Raw genomic sequence first — 26,999 nt, 5'->3', positions numbered from 1 at the left:
TCGCGGGCCTGTTCCCTTCATCACATTAAAGACGCTTTGTTCGCGCGCATGTTCCCTTCATCACATTAAAGATGCTTTGTTCGCGGGCCTGTTCCCTTCATCACATTAAAGACGCTTTGTTCGCGGGCCTGTTCCCTTCATCACGTTTTCGTGCAAGAAGTCGTCAACTGACGGACATATTCGTAAAACAGGGTTTTATCAGACGCAGGTTGATAACAAATTGAAAAGTTGTACGGTATGAAGATTTCCATCGCTGTTGTCGATGAAGCAGAAAACGCTTACTCTTCCGAAACACCTGTTTTTATTCTCCTTTTTCATTTTTCATGGGTCTCGATGTATATCTTTCTTATGCTCATATCTTGCCTTAGTTCGCTTTAATGAAGCAGTGCGGGAATGTGATTTTGGTTTATGATTATGTTAACATGTTGGTATTTCTTGTTCTTAAAATTGTTACATAAAACTCTCAACTATCATAACATATGTTGTTGTATTTGATAGATAGCCAGGCATTATCCTCTTTGGAAAAAGGATGTTCGTTTCGTCTTCCTTTCCAGGTGTATTCACGCTGTGTGAGATCTCATTGGCTTACTTAGGGTCGAAACGATGAATCCTAATTTCATTACAATTACGCTACAAAGTCAAACATTGATGTAAAACAACACCTTCATACGGCGGCCAGCAAGGTAAGACAGCATTAAGTATCCACCCCTTTAAGATCAGAGACAGGATAGCAAACCCTAGGAGAAAGATTTCTAAGACGGAAACACTCAGGGTCGCGGGCTCGTCTTGCTGATTACACTATCTTTCCCTAGGCTTGAGATCTTCCTATTTCATGCTCAATGAAATGGAAGATTTGATAAACCTCGAGCCTACAGATTACCTACGTCAGGTTGTAGGTGGAGCCTACAGATTACCTACGTCAGATTGTAGGTGGAGCCTACAGATTACCTACGTCAGGTTGTAGGTGGACCCTATAGATTACCTACGTCAGGTTGTAGATGGAGCCTACAGATTACCTACGTCAGGTTGTAGGTGGAGCCAAGGAAGACTGGTTTCCTGGACGATATGGATGCTTCAGTGTAAGGCAGCTCTGTCACCACTTCATTAAAGTGCATGTCCTTCATAAGTGTAGGATGTTTACCGTACATGTAGTCGACCAGGGTCATCGCCACCTGAGTAATTCCAAATTTAGTTTAAGTTTCTGGAAAAAGTTCGAGATAAACAAACACATGATCTAAAAATCCAAGAAGATCTAGGAACCTAATACTTAAAATTCAGACTGCCTGTAAATGTTTCAACGTCAACTGTCTTATTAGATGTTTTTCTCGTGATGTAGGAATGTTCATGGTATATATATATATGATAGTATATAAAAATGAGCGAAGATGTTGAAGTTCCATCTCAAATGAATTAATTTTCGACATTGAGAGTTCTTTACTTACAGCTTAAATTATGACATTACAATAGTTTGGTTATACAGTATAACATTTTCATTTAGTCTTTGCTTAATTTTACCAACATAAGAGAAAACGTATTTTTTTACAACCGTTCGACTTGAAATAACGCGGAGTTTTTAGCAAATCAAGAGTGTGGAAACATCGCTTATAAAAAATCACTAAGTTTGACATACAGTCGAACTACGTTATCACGAAGTCGGCTGGACCGTGGGAAAAGTTATCAGAGTATTCGATAAAAGTGAGTTCGAAAATTTGGTATGAGTTGTTGAGAGACCGACAGAATGCTTCGAATTAAACGCGGTGTTCGAGCTATACAAGTTCGATATAACGAAGTTTGACTGCAGGTGTATTAAAATGTTGTGAGACATAGTGCAGTATGATGAACAGTTGCTCAAACGTATAATAAAACCAAAGATAGCTTACTCACCGCTGTGTGTCTGTCTCAAACGTATAATAAACCAAGCTTACTCACCGCTGTGTGTCTGTCTCAAACGTATAATAAACCAAGCTTACTCACCGCTGTGTGTCTGTCTCAAACGTACAATAAACCAAGCTTACTTACCGCTGTGTGTCTGTCTCAAACGTATAATAAACCAAGCTTACTTACCGCTGTGTGTCTGTCTCAAACGTATAATAAAACCAAGCTTACTCACCGCTGTGTGTCTGTCTCAAACGTATAATAAACCAAGCTTACTTACCGCTGTGTGTCTGTCTCAAACGTATAATAAACCAAGCTTACTTACCGCTGTGTGTCTGTCTCAAACGTATAATAAAACCAAGCTTACTCACCGCTGTGTGTCTGTCTCAAACGTATAATAAACCAAGCTTACTCACCGCTGTGTGTCTGTCTCAAACGTATAATAAAACCAAGCTTACTCACCGCTGTGTGTCTGTCTCAAACGTATAATAAAACCAAGCTTACTCACCGCTGTGTGTCTGTTTCAAACGTAGATTAAAACCAAGCTTACTCACCGCTGTGTGTCTGTCCAGCAACCAATTAATGTCAAAATCATCGTCGTCTTCTCCAAAAGGGTTGATCAGTTGTTCTGCAACCTACATTTGTCAAATTTGTAATAATCGTGATTGTCCAGGGGTGTGTTATGTCACTGACTCGAGATAAAAAAACATGCAAGAAAATAGAAACATGTGAATATTATCATAATCCAAACTCAAATTCAATCAAACTAGATTGTACACACACAAGCTGATAATAAAAGTTTGAGCTAGATACACTAGAGCCAAACAATTAATTAAACTGCATCATACAGCTGTTTCGTCCTTCGAGGACTTGTCAGTGATGTTACATCATACAGCTGTTTCGTCCTTCGAGGACTTGTCAGTGATGTTACATCATACAGCTGTTTCGTCCTTCGAGGACTTGTCAGTGATGTTACATCATACAGTTGTTTCGTCCTTCTAGGACGCGTCAGAGATGCTACATCATACAGTTGTTTCGTCCTTCTAGGACGCGTCAGAGATGCTACATCATACAGTTGTTTCGTCCTTCTAGGACGCGTCAGAGATGCTACATCATACAGTTGTTTCGTCCTTCTAGGACGCGTCAGAGATGCTACATCATACAGTTGTTTCGTCCTTCTAGGACGCGTCAGAGATGCTACATCATACAGTTGTTTCGTCCTTCTAGGACGCGTCAGAGATGCTACATCATAAAGTTGTTTCGTCCTTCCAGGACGCGTCAGAGATACTACATCATACAATTGTTTCGTCCTTCTAGGACGCGTCAGAGATGCTACATCATACAGTTGTTTCGTCCTTCTAGGACGCGTCAGAGATGCTACATCATAAAGTTGTTTCGTCCTTCCAGGACGCGTCAGAGATGCTACATCATACAATTGTTTCGTCCTTCCAGGACGCGTCAGAGATGCTACATCATAAAGTTGTTTCGTCCTTCCAGGACGCGTCAGAGATGCTACATCATAAAGTTGTTTCGTCCTTCCAGGACGCGTCAGAGATGCTACATCATACAATTGTTTCGTCCTTCTAGGACTCGTCAGGGATGCTACATCATACAGTTGTTTCGTCCTTCCAGGACGCGTCAGAGATGCTACATCATACAGTTGTTTCGTCCTTCTAGGACGCGTCAGAGATGCTACATCATACAGTTGTTTCGTCCTTCTAGGACGCGTCAGAGATGCTACATCATACAGTTGTTTCGTCCTTCTAGGACGCGTCAGGGATGCTAAGGGTCTAAATGTTGAAGCCTACGAGGCGACCGTGGAAAAAATAAACTTAACATGGCATGCAGATTACAACAAACTTCGGGGACTAAAAGTCTAAATTAGAATTTTACATTTTCCTACATTATAGTTTCTCCGATACGTCACTTTTACAGTATAACGCTGTCAGAACAGAACGATGAAATAAATATCACATTAGTACCACATATGTCTGTCAATACGCGATTACATGTATATCATACCTCATGATCTTGTTCTTGTATGTCATTGCCTTACAATTTATAGGTATATTGATTGGAGAGGGCGTCGATAATGTTGATATAACTTGTGCCCAATCCATTTGTCTTGTTTTTTTGGCAATAAAATGTGTTTAAACTAATACGCGATCCGGCAAAGATAGTTGGGTTATGTCCCCTTATGTTGTTTCAGTTTATGTAGTTCATGAAGGTACCGACACATTGATACTACATACGTCTGTCAATACGCGATCATGTAAAGATAGTTGGGTTATGTCCCCTTATGTTGTTTCTGTTCATGTATTGCTTTATCATTAAAAATACAATATTTCTTCAAACATTAAAGATTTTAATTCACTGACATATATATTAGTTTTTCCATCTTTGAAATGCTTTGCTAGATACAACAATATTTCCCAACTTACTTTAAGAATGATATGGTCGTGCAGTCAACAATTTATATCATATATACGGTCAGTAATTTATATCATATTTATGGTCAACAATTTATATCATATTTATGGTCAACAATTCATATCATATTTATGGTCAATAATTCATTTCATATTTATGGTCAATAATTCATATCATATTTATGGTCAGTAATTCATACCATATTTATGGTCAACAATTCATATCATATTTATGGTCAATAATTTATATCACATTCATGGTCAGTAATTTATATCATATTTATGGTCAACAATTTATATCATATTTATGGTCAACAATTAATATCATATTTATGGTCAATAATTCATATCATATTGATGGTCAGTAATTTATATCATATTTATGGTCAACAATTCATATCATATTTATGGTCAATAATTCATATCATATTTATGGTCAGTAATTCATACCATATTTATGGTCAACAATTCATATCATATTTATGGTCAATAATTTATATCACATTCATGGTCAGTAATTTATATCATATTTATGGTCAACAATTTATACCATATTTATGGTCAACAATTCATATCATATTTATGGTCAATAATTCATTTCATATTTATGGTCAATAATTCATATCATATTCATGGTCAGTAATTCATATCATATTTATGGTCAAAAATTCATATCATATTCATGGTCAGTAATTTATATCATATTTATGGTCAATAATTCATTTCATATTTATGGTCAACAATTTATATCATATTCATGGTCAGTAATTTATATGATATTTATGGTCAGTAATTCATATCATATTTATGGTCAACAATTCATATCATATGCATGGTCAGTAATTTATATGATATTTATGGTCAGTAATTCATATCATATTCATGGTCAGTAATTCATATCATATTTATGGTCAGTAATTCATATCATATTCATGGTCAGTAATTTATATCATCTTTGAAAAACTTCTTCTCAAGTTCTGAAAGGCCTAGAGGCTTTATATTTCACGTATATGAAGCATATGTAACTGGCAACAAAGTTTGATAATATAAATGACCTTGACCCACTTTCAAGGTCACAGAGGTCAAATAACTAAGAATAGTTAAATGACAGTTTCTCACTTTATAGAAGGCACACAATTATGAAAATTGATTACAAACCTTCTGTGGACACTTCCTATTGATTGTCATAAGAAAAACTTCCTTAAAAGTTCAACTTCCGGTTTTCGGTAGGGCACAAACTTGGAAAGAGCTATTTAGGGTACCAATCTTTGAAAAACTTCTTCTCAAGTTCTGGAAGGCCTAGATGCTTGATATTTCATATACAGGAAGGATATGTAACCGACAACAAAGTTTGATAATATAAATGACCTTGACCCACTTTCAAGGTCACAGATGTCAATTAACTAAAAATTGTTAAATGAAAGTTTCTCAATTTCTAGAAGGCATACAATGATGAAAATTGATTATAAACCTTCTGTGCAAACTTCCTAGTGATTGTCATAAGGAAAACTCCCCTCAAAATGTCAACTTCCGGTTTCCCAAAGGGGTCAAAGTTCAAATATACAAAATAGGGTACCAGTGTTCAACAATCTTCTTGTCAAGTTTCACAAGGTCTAGAGAACTAATATTGGGGATGTATTGATCATTAGATGTTACATTATAAGGCTTGCAAATATGAATAACCTTGACCGACATTCAAGGTCACAGGGGTCAAATATGTTTGAACCTTTAAAAAGTGTATTTCTTCGTTATTATGTAGTTATATCTCCTTAACGTTTCAAGATTCAAAGTTCATCTTTGGATATGTTGTAGAGACTAACAAACAAGGAATCTTTCTCATATATTGTTATCAGGATAAATGTCAACTTCCGGTCAACTTGTCGCCAAAGAAGTGAAAAGCCCGCCAAATTGTTAACAACAATTTCTAGTTCTTTTTATTCTTCTTCCGTATTTTGTGGGTTCGTAATCTTTTAAATTGTAAAAGCTAGATATACATTCTATTCACCTATTTGTAGATACGTATATGAATTTGGACATGCCGATTTTTTAAGTACGGCAAAAATCCAATATGGCCGCCATGACGTCATAAGTTAAAAACTTAAAAACGGCAATATCTCGAAAACCTTTGATTGTACAGAGTTTGTGCAATAATATTATTTAACCTTTTTCACGCCATATTAATACAAAATATGTCAAATAAAAAAGCTCGCTGTGGGGTAAAGTTTTCAAAATTTAACATTCAATTTTGAATTTTCTTGAAATTTTCTTCATCAGATCGATGCAGAACGTCCTTCCGATGAATTTAGTGTTTTGTTTTTGGGGTCTGTCCGATATCCAAGATTGTCGCCAAAGAAGTGAAGAGCACGCAAAATTGTTAGCAACAATTTCTAGTTCATATCATATTAATGGTCAGTAATTCATATCATATTTATGGTCAGTAATTCATATCATATTTATGGTCAACATTTCATATCATATTTATGGTCAATAATTCATATCATATTTATGGTCAGTAATTTATATCATATTTATGGTCAGTAATTCATATCATATTTATGGTCAACAATTCATATCATATTTATGGTCAGTAATTCAAATCATATTTATGGTCAGTAATTCATATCATATTTATGGTCAGTAATTCATATCATATTTATGGTCAACAATTCATATCCATGGCCAGTAATTCATATCATATTTATGGTCAACAATTTATATCATATTTATGGTCAGTAATTCATATCATATTAATGGTCAACAATTCATATCATATTTATGGTCAACAATTCATATCATATTAATGGTCAACAATTCATATCATATTTATGGTCAATAATTCATATCATATTTATGGTCAACAATTCATATCATATTTATGGTCAACAATTCATATCATATTTATGGTCAGTAATTCATATCATATTCATGGTCAGTAATTCATATCATATTCATGGTCAGTAATTTATATAATATTCATGGTCAGTAATTCATATCATATTCATGGTCAGTAATTTATATCATATTTATGGTCAACAATTCATATCATATTTATGGTCAGTAATTCATATCATATTTATGGTCAACAATTCATATCATATTTATGGTCAACAATTCATATCATATTTATGGTCAGTAATTTATATCATATTTATGGTCAAAAATTCATATCATATTTATGGTCAGTAATTCATATCATATTTATGGCTATTAATTTATATTTAGATAGTAATGGACATAATGTTCTATTTCAGATAAATATACAGTTAAAAATTTCTGTCAAAAACATAGCTATTTATGGTGTGATCATTCAAGGTAATACGTTTGGAAGTTTACAAGAATGAAGACAGATAATTGACAAAATGCAATTAATCATCAAAAAGGAGGCACGTGAAAAATGAACATCGTATTTCCGTTAACTAATAAAGAAAGATAATGACACGCTGTTGCAGCTTGTATCCTACTAACCTTTAGCCAGCCCATGTAGAAGAAAAACTGCATCAGTGTGAAAACGGGAACATACAGGTCCAAGTCATGTCCGGGGTATTTCTTTTCCGGGTCCAAAAACTGACGACCAATCAGACAGGCCGCGAAAAACATGTAGACTGACCACGTAACAACCTATAAATAAACATGTCATCAATCAGCCACGTAAAAGGTTTTTGTTTTACGCACCATGAAATTATCGTATGAGAATTGGATGTAACACCATTCGGAATTAGAGTACTTTTTTATGTGTAACATGTACGTGGATTTCGTTTGATATGTGTTTGGTATCTATATACAAGTTGAGCAGTCATAGCAAGGACTTTCAGTTAGAAGACTGAAAAATAGTCTAGAAACACCTTGAACACTTACCTGTGTGTAGACTAACGGGACGGTGATCCAATCATACACAAAGCACAGAGAACATTTGTCTCGGAAATCCGCTAATTGCTGTAAACCAAATTAAAACAACATACCAAATATCGCCATGACAACATAATGCTAATTCAAAATCGATGAAACTAAGGCAAAATACGAACGAAAGAAATATTTACATAGAGAGTGTTGAATAGGTATTAGGAAAATAAACCAAGTGTTCCAAAAAAGGAAACATGTTCTGCTTCATCGACGTCATCCGCCATGTAATTCTTGATCAATCTAAATAAATTATATCTCTTTCTTAAATGAGACCAAAGCAAAACAAATTTACAAAATATACAACACTACACACTGGCAAGATATACCGCACACCACCACACACTGGCAAGATATACCGCACACCACCACACACTGGCAAGATATACCGCACACCACCACACACTGGCAAGATATACCGCACAATACCACAAACTGGCAAGATATACCGCACAACACCACACACTGACAAGATATACCGCACACCACCACACACTGGCAAGATATACCGCACACCACCACACACTGGCAAGATATACCGCACAACACCACACACTGGCAAGATATACCGCACACCACCACACACTGGCAAGATATACCGCACACCACCACACACTGGCAAGATATACCGCACAACACCACACACTGGCAAGATATACCGCACAACACCACACACTGGCAAGATATACCGCACAACACCACACACTGGCAAGATATACCGCACAACACCACACACTGACAAGATATACCGCACACCACCACACACTGACAAGATATACCGCACACCACCACATACTGACAAGATATACCGCACACCACCACACACTGGCAAGATATACCGCACAACACCACACACTGGCAAGATATACCGCACAACACCACACACTGGCAAGATATACCGCACAACACCACACACTTGCAAGATATACCGCACACCACCACACGCTTGCAAGATATACCGCACAACACCACACACTGGCAAGATATACCGCACAACACCACACACTGACAAGATATACCGCACACCACCACACACTGGCAAGATATACCGCACACCACCACACACTTGCAGGATATACCGCACAACACCACACACTGGCAAGATATACCGCACACCACCACACACTGGCAAGATATACCGCACACCACCACACACTGACAAGATATACCGCACACCACCACACACTGGCAAGATATACCGCACACCACCACACACTGGCAAGATATACCGCACAATACCACAAACTGGCAAGATATACCGCACAACACCACACACTGACAAGATATACCGCACACCACCACACACTGGCAAGATATACCGCACACCACCACACACTGGCAAGATATACCGCACAACACCACACACTGGCAAGATATACCGCACACCACCACACACTGGCAAGATATACCGCACAACACCACACACTGGCAAGATATACCGCACAACACCACACACTGACAAGATATACCGCACAACACCACACACTGGCAAGATATACCGCACAACACCACACACTGACAAGATATACCGCACACCACCACACACTGGCAAGATATACCGCACACCACCACACACTGGCAAGATATACCGCACAACACCACACACTGACAAGATATACCGCACACCACCACACACTGGCAAGATATACCGCACACCACCACACACTGGCAAGATATACCGCACAACACCACACACTGGCAAGATATACCGCACACCACCACACACTGGCAAGATATACCGCACAACACCACACACTGGCAAGATATACCGCACACCACCACACACTGGCAAGATATACCGCACAACACCACACACTGGCAAGATATACTACAAATCATAAAACATGGACCAAAAATACCGCACATCATGAAACAAGAGCAAAACATGGACACAGAAAAAAAAAACCAGGGAGAGCCGGAAAAAATTCCAGTCAGAATTCGACTAGGCGTCCTGCTTTATTGAAGGAAGTCGAAATTGAACAAATAATGTTATTTTTAATTAAAATAATTCTTAAAACAACAAACAACCAGGCAAACTAACCATTTTCGTATTTATCTAACTTAATATCACAGAAGAAAAGAGAGTTATTCCTATTGAAATCCTGACAGCGAACCCAGTCCTCATCAACCTATGTCTTTCGAAACTCAAAGAAGTAAGTTGATTTGGAAAATTGTCTTCATGTTGGTAATGTCACCTCTGGTGGAAAAATCGGAACATCTTGTCGAAAACTCGAAAGACCTTTCAGAAAGTTTGTTAACGGTACTTATCCAAAACGATCCGGCACTCATTTCCCACTGATAAAGCACTTGGTATCATTTGGAGCCAAGAGCAAGACCGGTACTGGCGAAAGAACACCAATCTCCATATCCAAAATATCGTGGATTTACTAGACTTTGTGCTTACAACACTCGTTGCGTTCCGAGATACTATCTATCAGGGTAGTGGAGCCATTCATGGTGAAAGAGTCTACAACCACAGATCCCGAAGAATGCAAACCTAGTCGACATATTGGAAATAGTAAACAAAGGGTCACAGATACCACCAGTAGCAATAAATTCACCCACGAGAAAGAAGTCAATGTCGCTATGTCATTCCTTGACACCCTCCTTGTAAAGAAAGATGACGGTACTATCTAAGTATTGGTCTATTGTGAAAAGATCTCAACTTCCGATCGCGTCAAAGCTGCACTTACAGATAATTCCACACAGCAAAGTTATATCATTGACTAGGGAAATTAAAAAACAGTTGACAAGGAAAACAATATTTTCGCATGGTTGGTAAAGGAAGCCATCTGGATACGCCACGGCGGGCCAGTACCAAACAGGGACGAGGGGGGCCATAGACTCTCGCACATTTATGACCAAGTGTTGAACAAAGCGTAGTCGAATGGGCTACAGTACATTGTTATCATCTTCTGCATGTTTGATCACCCTATATTACCAACAAAGGATTGGAGGGTTATTTTTCTCTTATTGTTTTCGGTACTCATGTTATTTTTGTTGTTTTAGTGCTCCGCATAGCAGACGTGATTTAAGTGTTGACGTGACGTCAGTGAACTGTTACTGTGACGTCATATCATTGTCCTGACATGGGAATCCCCTGTCTCAACCCTAGGGTGAGACGGGATCACCCTGTTCAGTAGGTAGGAGATACATACCTCAATAATCATGCGAAGTCCCCACTCTGTCTGTATCTTGTTCTCCTTCCGTGCCTGTACTAGTATACTGTTGGCCCACAGGATCGGTACCCAGAACTTGTTGTACTTACACTCAACCTCCTCGTACATGATGGCTTCGTCCTTCGATATGAAGCCTGTATTTGTTACTTTATATAAACATGTATGTCACTTTACAATGTCGCTACAGGAGGGGGTGGGGTCATCAGGAAAACGATTCAATATAATCCTCCGATACATTTTGAATTAAAACAGACCATTCCTATATATTGTACAACCGACACCCAAAAATATATATCGAATTTAAATATGACTTTGGTTATCCTAGGAAACGATTTATGATAGACACTGCACCACGTGGCTGTTCCGTCGGTATTGTAGGTATTAACATCAGGGAACAATAGACCCATTCTCCAAGTAATCATTACGACTTGTCATTAAAATTCAAAACTAAAATATCCGGCAAATCTACCTTGATTTTTGGTTATGTAGAAGTGGACATGATAGCAACCGTGAAACAGTGATCTATTGATATCGAATCAGACGGAAAACTAGGACTGTATACAATAAAAAATCATAGCTGGGAAATGACGACCGCAATACTTTCATTTCTTCTGTACAAGTTGTCTTCTTTAATCGCGGATTAAAGGAAGATCGAAGAGGAAACAAAAGGAGAAATTCTAAAGATGGGTTATTACGCTCCCCGAACGGAAAGCATATAGTCGCCGCTTTGCTCGTCCGTCCGTTCCTCCGCCTATCATAATTTTGTCCGGAGCATAACATAAAAATTATAAGAGGTATCAACATGAAACTTCTTAGGTAGATAGATCACAATAAGGAGAGGTACAATGCAGAAGAATCATCGCTCTCTGTTGCATGATTTTGGAGTTATGTCCCTTTGTTTTTTATGCTTAAATGTTGTCCTATTCGGGGGTTATATCCCGTCTCTGACGGCCCTTGTTTAAACAGTAGTACAACAACCACTAGCGAATAGCGCTTTTCAGTACAACTAGGAGTTTCGGAGAGTTAAATTCTAATAAAAACTGAATCGTACACTCATATGCTTCATGAGTGATGCTAGCAGACTACAGTGTTAAAGTCTAGACGTTTGGAATGTTTAAAATGGCCCAAATTGACCTTAAACCAAAGTGAGAGGATCTCAAACCACACGATTTAATAATTTTGTCTTAAATACCAGACGAATTTCGAAAAGAAAGATAATCATATGCTGAACCTTGTTTAAATGAAAACGTGACATGCAGGGTCCACCAGTCAAGTCGACCGAAGTTGTACTAAATAACTAACAGTATAGAGAGAGTATGAACTAACTCTTAGCGATTTCGAAACGGCACAAAATATAATGATTTATCATTATCTAACTACTGACGCAATATATGTCTATATGTTGATAATAAAATGATTTCGACGTACCAGATTCCACGATGTGATCCAGGGTGGGAAAGCGCTTCATCACAGCCACACTGACAGACCGGGTAATCAGTATTAAACCAAACATCATATACCGCGCAACACTTCTGCGCATTATCCGGGCTTTTTCATCAACTCCATGGAGATAGCAACACGTCATAAATAGTGTTCTGCAACCAAACCCACTGTTTATATATATATATTTTAACCGAGCTTTCATTTGATATGAAATTTGTGCAATGGATCTACGGCTTTTTAAAGTTAGCGAGTCTTCGGAAACAAATTTAATATTCCCTTTATCCTACGACTTATTCTTCTGACAATTATGGTAGAAAACCGACATTTCCACGTCAAAAACAGAAAACACCAATATATAAATCTTAATCCAAACTAATTTTCAATAAAATTACTCTGCTTAAGTCGTATAAATATTGGTTTATCCAAGTAACAAAGTAAGCTTGAGTTATATGGGGAGATTTTACGGTCGTCATAGTGATGGCGAAATACACTGTCTATTACTTTGTGTGATATGAAAGTAGATGTGTTTGATCCTAGTTTGTTAATAATGTCACGTTCTCAAATAAGAACAACGTATAGAACAACGGACCCAACAGACAAACTAACGAGCATCAAACACGTCTAGCTTCATATCACACAACGGAACCAACAGACAAACTAACGAACATCAAACACGTCTAGCTTCATATCACACAACGGACCCAACAGACAAACTAACGAGCATCAAACACGTCAAGCTTCATATCACACAACGGAACCAACAGACAAACTAACGAACATCAAACACGTCTAGCTTCATATCACACAACGGACCAAACAGACAAACTAACGAACATCAAACACGTCTAGCTTCATATCACACAACGGAACCAACAGACAAACTAACGAACATCAAACACGTCTAGCTTCATATCACACAACGGACCCAACAGACAAACTAACGAGCATCAAACACGTCTAGCTTCATATCACACAACGGAACCAACAGACAAACTAACGAACATCAAACACGTCTAGCTTCATATCACACAACGGACCAAACAGACAAACTAACGAACATCAAACACGTCTAGCTTCATATCACACAACGGAACCAACAGACAAACTAACGAACATCAAACACGTCTAGCTTCATATCACACAACGGACCAAACAGACAAACTAACGGGCATCAAACACGTCCAGCTTCATATCACACAACGGAACCAACAGACAAACTAACGAACATCAAACACGTCCAGCTTCATATCGCACAACGGAACCAACAGACAAACTAACGAGCATCAAACACGTCCAGCTTCATATCACACAACGGAACCAACAGACAAACTAACGAACATCAAACACGTCCAGCTTCATATCACACAACGGAACCAACAGACAAACTAACGAGCATCAAACACGTCCAGCTTCATATCAAACAACGGAACCAACAGACAGACTAACGAACATCAAAGACGTCCACTTTCATATCACACAACGGAACCAACAGACAAACTAACGAACATCAAACACGTCCAGCTTCATATCACACAACGGAACCAACAAAGTAACGAGCATCAAAGACGTCCAGCTTCATATCACACAACGGAACCAACAGACAAACTAACGAACATCAAACACGTCCAGCTTCACATTACCCAACGGAACCAACAGACAAAGTAACCAGCATCAAACACGTCCACTTTCATATCGCACAAAGTAATATATTTCTCAATGAGATCACTTTGACGATCGTAAAATTTCCCCGGCTGTATATAGGTTATCCGTTGATATTTAAGCGTTGAACCTTGCCGTGATCAATTTCATGGGTTAATTAATTGCGTAGCTCATGAGACAAATTTGATGAATTCATGTTGAATTCTTCGCAAGGACAAATCAATGCATCATTCCATGAAATTGTCCAAAGCAACGTTAAATGTTTATATTTCTTTTAAGACAGTTTGCTTTCAAATGTTTGACAAGCCAAATGTACTGTTTCTAGAACTTGTACAAGTCTAATGCATTGAGTTAGAAAATATAACACATCATTTTAAATTTGAGATCAAACAACATAACTTGGGCAAAACACGATTATGCGACATATTTAAAAAACACAAAACAACATAATTTAAGTCTGGATTCAACGACTGTCTCCTGCTCGCTTCGAACTGAGCGGCAGCCATTTTGAATTGCTACAGAGTTTGTTGTGACCATTCTCAAGTATCCATGGCAACAGGAATTTGGTCAAGAAGCAGTTCTATATCAGAATCACTTTTGGTCTTGTTTGAGAATTTCATTTTCTGTTAGTGGAAGGTGAAAGAATAATTGCCTGCCATTTTGTCGCAGACTACAATATTTGCCAGGTCTCGCGCATATATCAAAACACGGGAAACAAATATGTTCTACTGAAAGCTACCACAATGTCATTTACCTTTATAAATAATAGTTACAGTACACCGATGCCAAGCTTGTCTTCATTATCTTTTTTATTTACATCATTAAGTAAACATGACAATACTGGTGAGTGTGAGGATTTTGTGATAAATTGACCTTTCGTTTCGGATTACCTGGAGGAAAAGGTGATGTCACCTAGATTACAGGACACGTCAGAATTCTTGGAACGCAGATAAAAACGTTGTATACCTTTCACAGACTATCGTTAAGATATCATTTCATGATCGTAAACTGGCCGTCTCTAAACAGTGTTTACAGCAATGGTGGTCTCATGAAACTACTGTCAAATATTTAGTTTTCGCGAGGGTTTACATTGATCGACTTCAGGTAGACTTTTAACCTCCGAATTGATATGTCGACGAACTGTTTAAATGAATATAAGTAGACTTAAAGAGCTATATCTTACCACGAAATCAACCGTCCACGAACTAGTGTTTTGGGGTTTTTTAAACCCTGGAAAATTGAAATCGTTTTACTGACAGCTGACATTTTTCACATATGTTCACTTCATATGTCCAGTTCCGAATCAAGTCTTTTCTTTTGCCTGACTATTATGTCAACCTGTTGTATTTTTTTCTGTTTTTTTTTATCCGAACTTGATAAGAGATCAAGTTAACAGATTGGTATGACAAACACCATTTACCATCCGACTCAATTACTATTTTTCAGTTTCATCGAAAGAAACAAATATTTTTTATAGATGATTTGGATTTACTGTATAAACGTTGTATATTTGTTTTCAATTTTAAACAATATATTTTCTGATTTCTACTTCTGATATTAAGCCTAGAATGTCACTGACCGTCCACAGACAGCTAACATAAATGCAATGAATACGACAAACTGTCATTCAATTAGGACTTTGCAAGGATTATCTTTCTTTCTTTTATCAAAATCAATTAGCAGATTTTTCCCCGTAATTACCTGTAATTCGACTTGTGTTTACCTGTAATTCGACTTGTGTTCACCTGTAATTCAACTGTGCTTACCTGGTGTTTACCTGTAATTCGACTTGTGTTAACCTGTAATTCAACTGTGCTTACCTGTAATTCGACTTGTGTTTACCTGTAATTCGACTTGTGTTTACCTGTAATTCGACATGTGTTTTCCTGTAATTCGACTTGTGTTTACCTGTAATTCGACTTGTGTTTACCTGTAATTCGACTTGTGTTTACCTGTAATTCGACTTGTGTTTACCTGTAATTCGACTTGTGTTTACCTGTAATTCGACTTGTGTTTACCTGTAATTCGACTTGTGTTTACCTGTAATTCGACTTGTGTTTACCTGTAATTCGACTTGTGTTTACCTGTAATTCGACTTGTGTTTACCTGTAATTCGACTTGTGTTTACCTGTAATTCGACATGTGTTTTCCTGTAATTCGACTTGTGTTTACCTGTAATTCAACTGTGCTTACCTGTAATTCGACTTGTGTTTACCTGTAATTCAACTGTGCTTACCTGAAATTCGACTTGTGTTTACCTGTAATTCGACTTGTGTTTACCTGTAATTCGACTTGTGTTTACCTGTAATTCGACTTGTGTTTACCTGTAATTCCACTTGTGTTTACCTGTAATTCAACTGTGCTTACCTGTAATTCGACTTGTGTTTACCTGTAATTCGACTTGTGTTTACCTGTAATTCGACTTGTGTTTACCTGTAATTCCACTTGTGTTTACCTGCTACACTATAAACAGTCTGGTATATACAGTGTAAACTGAGGGTTAGAACGGATACACTATAAACAGTCTGGTATATACAGTGTAAACTGAGGGTTAGAACGGATACACTATAAACAGTCTGGTATATACAGTGTAAACTGAGAGTTAGAACGGATACACTATAAACAGTCTGGTATATACAGTGTAAACTGAGGGTTAGAACGGATACACTATAAACAGTCTGGTATATACAGTGTAAACTGAGGGTTAGAACGGATACACTATAAACAGTCTGGTATATACAGTGTAAACTGAGGGTATATACAGTGTAAACGGATACACTATAAACAGTCTGGTATATACAGTGTAAACTGAGGGTTAGAACGGATACACTATAAACAGTCTGGTATATACAGTGTAAACTCGGGGTTAGAACGGATACACTATAAACAGTCTGGTATATACACTATAAACAGTCTGGTATATACAGTGTAAACTGAGGGTTAGAACGGATACACTATAAACAGTCTGGTATATACAGTGTAAACTGAGGGTTAGAACGGATACATTATAAACAGTCTGGTATATACAGTGTAAACTGAGGGTTAGAACGGATACACTATAAACAGTCTGGTATATACAGTGTAAACTGAGGGTTAGAACGGATACACTATAAACAGTAGTCTGGTATATACAGTGTAAACTGAGGGTTAGATCGGATACACTATAAACAGTCTGGTATATACAGTGTAAACTGAGGGTTAGAACGGATACACTATAAACAGTCTGGTATATACAGTGTAAACTGAGGGTTAGAACGGATACACTATAAACAGTCTGGTATATACAGTGTAAACTGAGGGTTAGAACGGATACACTATAAACAGTCTGGTATATACAGTGTAAACTGAGGGTTAGAACGGATACACTATAAACAGTCTGGTATATACAGTGTAAACTGAGGGTTAGAACGGATACACTATAAACAGTCTGGTATATACAGTGTAAACTGAGGGTTAGAACGGATACACTATAAACAGTCTGGTATATACAGTGTAAACTGAGGGTTAGAACGGATACACTATAAACAGTCTGGTATATACAGTGTAAACTATATACAGGGTTATATACAGAAACTGACGGATACACTATAAACAGTCTGGTATATACAGTGTAAACTGAGGGTTAGAACGGATACACTATAAACAGTCTGGTATATACAGTGTAAACTGAGGGTTAGAACGGATACACTATAAACAGTCTGGTATATACAGTGTAAACTGAGGGTTAGAACGGATACACTATAAACAGTCTGGTATATACAGTGTAAACTGAGGGTTAGAACGGATACACTATAAACAGTCTGGTATATACAGTGTAAACTGAGGGTTAGAACGGATACACTATAAACAGTCTGGTATATACAGTGTAAACTGAGGGTTAGAACGGATACACTATAAACAGTCTGGTATATACAGTGTAAACTGAGGGTTAGAACGGATACACTATAAACAGTCTGGTATATACAGTGTAAACTGAGGGTTAGAACGGATACGCTATAAACAGTCTGGTATATACAGTGTAAACTGAGGGTTAGAACGGATACACTATAAACAGTCTGGTATATACAGTGTAAACTGAGGGTTAGAACGGATACACTATAAACAGTCTGGTATATACAGTGTAAACTGAGGGTTAGAACGGATACACTATAAACAGTCTGGTATATACAGTGTAAACTGGAGATATAAACAGTCTGGTATATACAGTGTAAACTGAGGGTATATACAGAAACTGGATACACTATAAACAGTCTGGTATATACAGTGTAAACTGAGGGTTAGAACGGATACACTATAAACAGTCTGGTATATACAGTGTAAACTGAGGGTTAGAACGGATACACTATAAACAGTCTGGTATATACAGTGTAAACTGAGGGTTAGAACGGATACACTATAAACAGTCTGGTATATACAGTGTAAACTGAGGGTTAGAACGGATACGCTATAAACAGTCTGGTATATACAGTGTAAACTGAGGGTTAGAACGGATACACTATAAACAGTCTGGTATATACAGTGTAAACTGAGGGTTAGAACGGATACACTATAAACAGTCTGGTATATATACAGTACAATAAACTCTGGTATATACAGTGTAAACTCTCGGTTAGAACTGATACATTATAAACAGTCTGGTATATACAGTGTAAACTATAAACATACACTATAAACAGTCTGGTATATACAGTGTAAACGGATACACAGGGTTAGAACGGATACACTATAAACAGTCTGGTATATACAGTGTAAACTGAGGGTTAGAACGGATACACTATAAACAGTCTGGTATATACAGTGTAAACTGAGGGTATATACAGAACGGATACACTATAAACAGTCTGGTATATACAGTGTAAACTGAGGGTTAGAACGGATACACTATAAACAGTCTGGTATATACAGTGTAAACTGAGGGTTAGAACGGATACACTATAAACAGTCTGGTATATACAGTGTAAACTGAGGGTTAGAACGGATACACTATAAACAGTCTGGTATATACAGTGTAAACTGAGGGTTAGAACGGATACACTATAAACAGTCTGGTATATACAGTGTAAACTGAGGGTTAGAACGGAACGGATACACTATAAACAGTCTGGTATATACAGTGTAAACTCGGGGTTAGAACGGATACACTATAAACAGTCTGGTATATACAGTGTAAACTGAGGGTTAGAACGGATACACTATAAACAGTCTGGTATATACAGTGTAAACTGAGGGTTAGAACGGATACACTATAAACAGTCTGGTATATACAGTGTAAACTGAGGGTTAGAACGGATACACTATAAACAGTCTGGTATATACAGTGTAAACTGAGGGTTAGAACGGATACACTATAAACAGTCTGGTATATACAGTGTAAACTGAGGGTTAGAACGGATACACTATAAACACTATAGGGTTAGAACGGATACACTATAAACAGTCTATATACAGTGTAAACTGAGGGTTAGAACGGATACACTATAAACAGTCTGGTATATACAGTGTAAACTGAGGGTTAGAACGGATACACTATAAACAGTCTGGTATATACAGTGTAAACTGAGGGTTAGAACGGATACACTATAAACAGTCTGGTATATACAGTGTAAACTGAGGGTTAGAACGGATACACTATAAACAGTCTGGTATATACAGTGTAAACTGAGGGTTAGAACGGATACACTATAAACAGTCTGGTATATACAGTGTAAACTGAGGGTTAGAACGGATACACTATAAACAGTCTGGTATATACAGTGTAACACAATACACAGAGTGTAATCACGGATACACTATAAACAGTCTGGTATATACAGTGTAAACTGAGGGTTAGAACGGATACACTATAAACAGTCTGGTATATACAGTGTAAACTGAGGGTTAGAACGGATACACTATAAACAGTGATACAGTGTAAACAGACGGTAGAACGGATACACTATAAACAGTCTGGTATATACAGTGTAAACTGAGGGTTAGAACGGATACATTATAAACAGTCTGGTATATACAGTGTAAACTGAGGGCTAGAACGGATACACTATAAACAGTCTGGTATATACAGTGTAAATACAATCTGCGTGATAGGACTTCTGGAGTTATTGTAGAATATATACCATATCTATTTATAGTGGGGAAACACTGTTCGGTTGTAATGGAACGACAAAAACTGGAATGTTGATAAATTGATTCAAAATATCACAATTCATTGTTGTTTATTAGATGTACATGTAAGAAAATGCCGTGAATGGTGAATGTTGTCACACTTTCTGGTAAAAGTAATATTGTTTTATATTTCAAAATAATGTTTCTCCATTAAGATCAATGGATTGCCACACGAGATAGTAACACCTTCCTTCACAAATAGAAACTCAGATACAGAAAAGATAAACAATGAAACAAACACACCGTTAATACTAAGGACGTACAACATTAAACAAGTGTATGTAAGAAATGTAAAGATCTATATGGAAAGTCCACGCGCCCCATTACACGTATTTAATTACTGTTAAGCATAAATTCACGCTATTTATTTGTTAAGTACGAAATAACTTGTTTTCCAGTAATTATGAGCATACAGTACAATCTTCAATTTTCGTGGGGCTCAAATCTCATGTTGTTATTTTTTCAAAGTATAAATATTTTCGTTGGCACTTAATTTTGTTGGTAAAAAGTTGCTCACAAAATGCTTTAGCAGTACAATCTATGCCAACTTTTATATATTTCGTGAACTTCGAGAACCCACGAATTAAATGAAAATAATATCTCACGAAAACTAAGGAATTTACAGTACGCCCCCGCCCCCAAATTGTGACACTGATAGGCTTTAGTAGATAGGGATATAGAAAGGTTTCAGTGGGATCGGTTCCAGTTTAATCACCAAGAAAATCGAGAGAAATTTGTAATGTGATTCTTATCAAAGAGGGGGAGGTTTTGTGAAATAAAGAAATAAAAATATACTTACACTCTCTGCTCCTGATTTAAAGCCAGTCTGTATGAACAACTAATGGCGGTGTATAGAAGTATAAAAATAAGTACTTCTTTATACATTAGTTTATATATACTGCCTTTCCATATACCCAGCAGCTTTACAAAGGTGCCGAGCCTCGCTGTGGCCACTCGATACTGATAAGCTATCGTCATGGTGTGACGAGTGTGACGCTTCAGAACCGTAACGATAACTGAAAAATTAATAAATAAATGAGGTCATGTTTACAGGTGCGACGCTTCAGTACCGTAACAATTACTGAAAAATTAATAAATAAATGAGGTCATGTTTACAGGTGCGACGCTTCAGTACCGTAACAGTTACTGAAAAATTAATAAATAAATGAGGTCATGTTTACAGATGCGACGCTTCAGTAACGTAACAGTTACTGAAAAAAAAAATAGATAAATGACGTCATGTTTACAGGTGCGACGCTTCAGTAACGTAACAGTTACTGAAAAAAAATAGATAAATGACGTCATGTTTACAGGTGTGACGCTTCAATACTGTAACAATTACTGAAAAATAAATAAATAACGTCATGTTTACGGGTGTGACGCTTCAGTACCGTAACAATTACTGAAAAATAAATAAATTACGTCATGTTTACGGGTGTGACGCTTCAGTACCGTAACAATTACTGAAAAATAAATAAATAACGTCATGTTTACGGGTGTGACGCTTCAGTACCGTAACAATTACTGAAAAATAAATAAATTACGTCATGTTTACGGGTGTGACGCTTCAGTACCGTAACAATTACTGAAAAATAAATAAATTACGTCATGTTTACGGGTGTGACGCTTCAGTACCGTAACAATGACGTCATGGTTATATGTTTCAGTATTCCAGCACCCTCACATGGAAATACACAATATCATCAATATTCAATTCATATGTATCCTAAAATCATCTAAATACAATATTAAAGTATTCTAACAGGAGACGCTATCTGATCATAAAATAATCATTTCATGATTTTGTACCTAATCAAGATAGGTTGAAATCATGTAACACATTGCATTGTATAGCATTATTTCAATGATCAATATTAACGTTTTGAGCATGAATAACTTGGTGTTACATGGTTCATCGTCGACAAGAAGATTTTAAAATTCTAAAGTGTATGTATCTCATTAAAATGAAAATTACCTTTCTAAGTAAATATTGCCTATTATCCTGCTGGTGTATATATTTGAAATAAAATATCCTTGGATTGTACAAAAGACACACCAGTGAATAGAACCTTTTTTTCAGAAAAAAAAGATTGTACAAAAGACACACCAGTGAATAGAACCTTTTCAAAGAAAAACAAAGAATTGTACAAAAGACACACCAGTGAATAGAACCTTTTTTTAAGAAATACAAAGGATTGTACAAAAGACACACCAGTGAATAGAACCTTTTTTAAAAGAAAAAAACACACCAGTGAATTGTACAAAAGACACACCAGTGAATAGAACCTTTTTTTAAGAAATAAAATTGTAAAAAGACACACCAGTGAATAGAACCTTTTTTAAGAAAAAAAAAAGAATTGTACAAAAGACACACCAGTGAATAGAACCTTTTAAAAGAAATACAAAGAATTGTACAAAAGACACACCAGTGAATAGAACCTTTTTTAAGAAATACAAAGGATTGTACAAAAGACACACCAGTGAATTGTACAAAAGACACACCAGTGAATAGAACCTTTTTTAAGAAATACAAAGGATTGTACAAAAGACACACCAGTGAATAGAACCTTTTTTAAGAAATACAAAGGATTGTACAAAAGACACACCAGTGAATAGAACCTTTTTTAAGAAATACAAAGGATTGTACAAAAGACACACCAGTGAATAGAACCTTTTTTAAGAAATACAAAGGATTGTACAAAAGACACACCAGTGAATAGAACCTTTTTTTAAGAAAAAAAAGGATTGTACAAAAGACACACCAGTGAATAGAACCTTTTAAAAGAAATACAAAGAATTGCACAAAAGACACACCAGTGAATAGAACCTTTTTTAAGAAATACAAAGGATTGTACAAAAGACACACCAGTGAATAGAACCTTTTTTAAGAAATACAAAGGATTGTACAAAAGACACACCAGTGAATAGAACCTTTTTTAAGAAAAACAAAGAATTGTACAAAAGACACACCAGTGAATAGAACCTTTTTTAAGAAATACAAAGGATTGTACAAAAGACACACCAGTGAATAGAACCTTTTTTAAGAAATACAAAGGATTGTACAAAAGACACACCAGTGAATAGAACCTTTTTTAAGAAATACAAAGGATTGTACAAAAGACACACCAGTGAATAGAACCTTTTTTAAGAAATACAAAGGATTGTACAAAAGACACACCAGTGAATAGAACCTTTTTTAAGAAATACAAAGGATTGTACAAAAGACACACCAGTGAATAGAACCTTTTTTTAAGAAATACAAAGGATTGTACAAAAGACACACCAGTGAATAGAACCTTTTTTAAGAAATACAAAGGATTGTACAAAAGACACACCAGTGAATAGAACCTTTTTTAAGAAATACAAAGGATTGTACAAAAGACACACCAGTGAATAGAACCTTATTTAAGAAAAAAAAAGAATTGTACAACACACACCAGTGAATAGAACCCTTTTTTAAGAAAAAAAAAGAATTGTACAAAAGACACACCAGTGAATAGAACCTTTTTTTAAGAAATACAAAGGATTGTACAAAAGACACACCAGTGAATAGAACCTTTTTTTAAGAAATACAAAGGATTGTACAAAAGACACACCAGTGAATAGAACCTTTTTTTAAGAAATACAAGGATTGTACAAAAGACACACCAGTGAATAGAACACTTTTTTTTAGAAATACAAAGAAAAAGACACACCAGTGAATAGAACCTTTTTTAAGAAATACAAAGGATTGTACAAAAGACACACCAGTGAATAGAACCTTATTTAAGAAAAACAAAGAATTGTACAAAAGACACACCAGTGAATAGAACCTTTTTTAAGAAATACAAAGGATTGTACAAAAGACACACCAGTGAATAGAACCTTTTTTTAAGAAATACAAGGATTGTACAAAAGACACACCAGTGAATAGAACCTTTTTTAAGAAATACAAAGGATTGTACAAAAGACACACCAGTGAATAGAACCTTTTTTAAGAAATACAAAGGACTGTACAAAAGACACACCAGTGAATAGAACCTTTTTTTAAGAAATACAAAGGATTGTACAAAAGACACACCAGTGAATAGAACCTTTTTTTAAGAAATACAAAGGATTGTACAAAAGACACACCAGTGAATAGAACCTTTTTTAAGAAATACAAAGGATTGTACAAAAGACACACCAGTGAATAGAACCTTTTTTAAGAAATACAAAGGATTGTACAAAAGACACACCAGTGAATAGAACCTTTTTTTCAGAACACCAGTGAATAGAACCTTTTTTTAAGAAATACAAGGATTGTACAAAAGACACACCAGTGAATAGAACCTTTTTTAAGAAAAACAAAGAATTGTACAAAAGACACACCAGTGAATAGAACCTTTTTTAAGAAATACAAAGAATTGTACAAAAGACACACCAGTGAATAGAACCTTTTTTTAAGAAAAAAAGGATTGTACAAAAAACACCAGTGAATAGAACCTTTTTTAAGAAATACAAAGGATTGTACAAAAGACACACCAGTGAATAGAACCTTTTTTTTGTAGAAAAGACACAAATAGAACCTTTTACAAAAGACACACCAGTGAATAGAACCTTTTTTAAGAAATACAAAGGATTGTACAAAAGACACACCAGTGAATAGAACCTTTTTTAAGAAATACAAAGGATTGTACAAAAGACACACCAGTGAATAGAACCTTTTTTAAGAAATACAAAGGATTGTACAAAAGACACACCAGTGAATAGAACCTTTTTTAAGAAATACAAAGGATTGTACAAAAGACACACCAGTGAATAGAACCTTTTTTTAAGAAATACAAGGATTGTACAAAAGACACACCAGTGAATAGAACCTTTTAAAAGAAATACAAGGATTGTACAAAAGACACACCAGTGAATAGAACCTTTTTTTAAGAAATACAAAGGATTGTACAAAAGACACACCAGTGAATAGAACCTTTTTTAAGAAATACAAAGGATTGTACAAAAGACACACCAGTGAATAGAACCTTTTTTGTAAAAAGAAACCAACAAAGAAATACAAAGGATTGTACAAAAGACACACCAGTGAATAGAACCTTTTTTTAAGAAATACAAAGGATTGTACAAAAGACACACCAGTGAATAGAACCTTTTTAAAGAAAAACAAAGGATTGTACAAAAGACACACCAGTGAATAGAACCTTTTTTAAGAAATACAAAGGATTGTAAAAAAGACACACCAGTGAATAGAACCTTTTTTAAGAAATAAAAGGATTGTACAAAAGACACACCAGTGAATAGAACCTTTTTTAAGAAATACAAAGGATTGTACAAAAGACACACCAGTGAATAGAACCTTTTTTAAGAAATACAAAGGATTGTACAAAAGACACACCAGTGAATAGAACCTTTTTTTAAGAAAAAAAAGGATTGTACAAAAGACACACCAGTGAATAGAACCTTTTTTAAGAAAAACAAAGGATTGAACAAAAGACACACCAGTGAATAGAACCTTTTTTTAAGAAAAACAAAGGATTGTACAAAGTGAATAGAACCTTTTTTTAAGACACACACCAGTGAATAGAACCTTTTTTAAGAAAAAAAAAGAATTGTACAAAAGACACACCAGTGAATAGAACCTTTTTTTAAGAAATACAAAGGATTGTACAAAAGACACACCAGTGAATAGAACCTTTTTTTAAGAAATACAAGGATTGTACAAAAGACACACCAGTGAATAGAACCTTTTTTAAGAAAAACAAAAGACACACCAGTGAATAGAACACTTTTTTTAAGAAATACAAAGGATTGTACAAAAGACACACCAGTGAATAGAACCTTTTTTAAGAAATACAAAGGATTGTACAAAAGACACACCAGTGAATAGAACCTTTTTTTAAGAAAAAAAAGGATTGTACAAAAGACACACCAGTGAATAGAACCTTTTTTTAAGAAAAAAAAGGATTGTACAAAAGACACACCAGTGAATAGAACCTTTTTTTAATAAATACAAAGGATTGTACAAAAGACACACCAGTGAATAGAACCTTTTTTTAAAAGAAAAAAGACACACCAGTGAATAGAACCTTTTTTAAGAAATACAAAGGATTGTACAAAAGACACACCAGTGAATAGAACCTTTTTTTAAGAAATACAAGGATTGTACAAAAGACACACCAGTGAATAGAACCTTTTTTAAGAAAAACAAAGAATTGTACAAAAGACACACCAGTGAATAGAACCTTTTTTTAAGAAAAAAAAGGATTGTACAACAGACACACCAGTGAATAGAACCTTTTTTTAAGAAAAAAAAGGATTGTACAAAAGACACACCAGTGAATAGAACCTTTTTTAAGAAATACAAAGGATTGTACAAAAGACACACCAG

The 26,999-nt window shown here is 35.9% G+C and overlaps 1 protein-coding gene across 1 annotated transcript in view; it reads right to left on the bottom strand.

The window, feature by feature from the left end:
* The window catches only part of LOC132559222 (bestrophin-1-like), a 31,558-nt gene extending 9,936 nt beyond the window's left edge, over window positions 1-21,622 (bottom strand). Inside the window, exons 1-7 of the mRNA XM_060223841.1 lie at window positions 21,444-21,622; window positions 12,809-12,975; window positions 11,360-11,514; window positions 8,160-8,237; window positions 7,770-7,922; window positions 2,430-2,510; window positions 1,021-1,172 (exon numbers count right to left, since the gene is read on the bottom strand). Of these exons, the coding sequence (XP_060079824.1) occupies window positions 1,021-1,172; window positions 2,430-2,510; window positions 7,770-7,922; window positions 8,160-8,237; window positions 11,360-11,514; window positions 12,809-12,975; window positions 21,444-21,622 (965 nt within the window). The remainder of the gene's footprint in view (window positions 1-1,020; window positions 1,173-2,429; window positions 2,511-7,769; window positions 7,923-8,159; window positions 8,238-11,359; window positions 11,515-12,808; window positions 12,976-21,443) is intronic.
* Between the last annotated feature and the right edge of the window lie 5,377 nt (window positions 21,623-26,999).

The sequence above is a fragment of the Ylistrum balloti genome, unplaced genomic scaffold, assembly GCF_031769215.1.
Source record: "Ylistrum balloti isolate Yb309-2 unplaced genomic scaffold, AGI_CSIRO_Ybal_v1 Utg370878, whole genome shotgun sequence".
NCBI lineage: Eukaryota > Metazoa > Mollusca > Bivalvia > Pectinida > Pectinidae > Ylistrum > Ylistrum balloti.
Note: the sequence above shows the minus strand (reverse complement) of the source record. Positions and strands in the feature narration are given on the sequence as shown.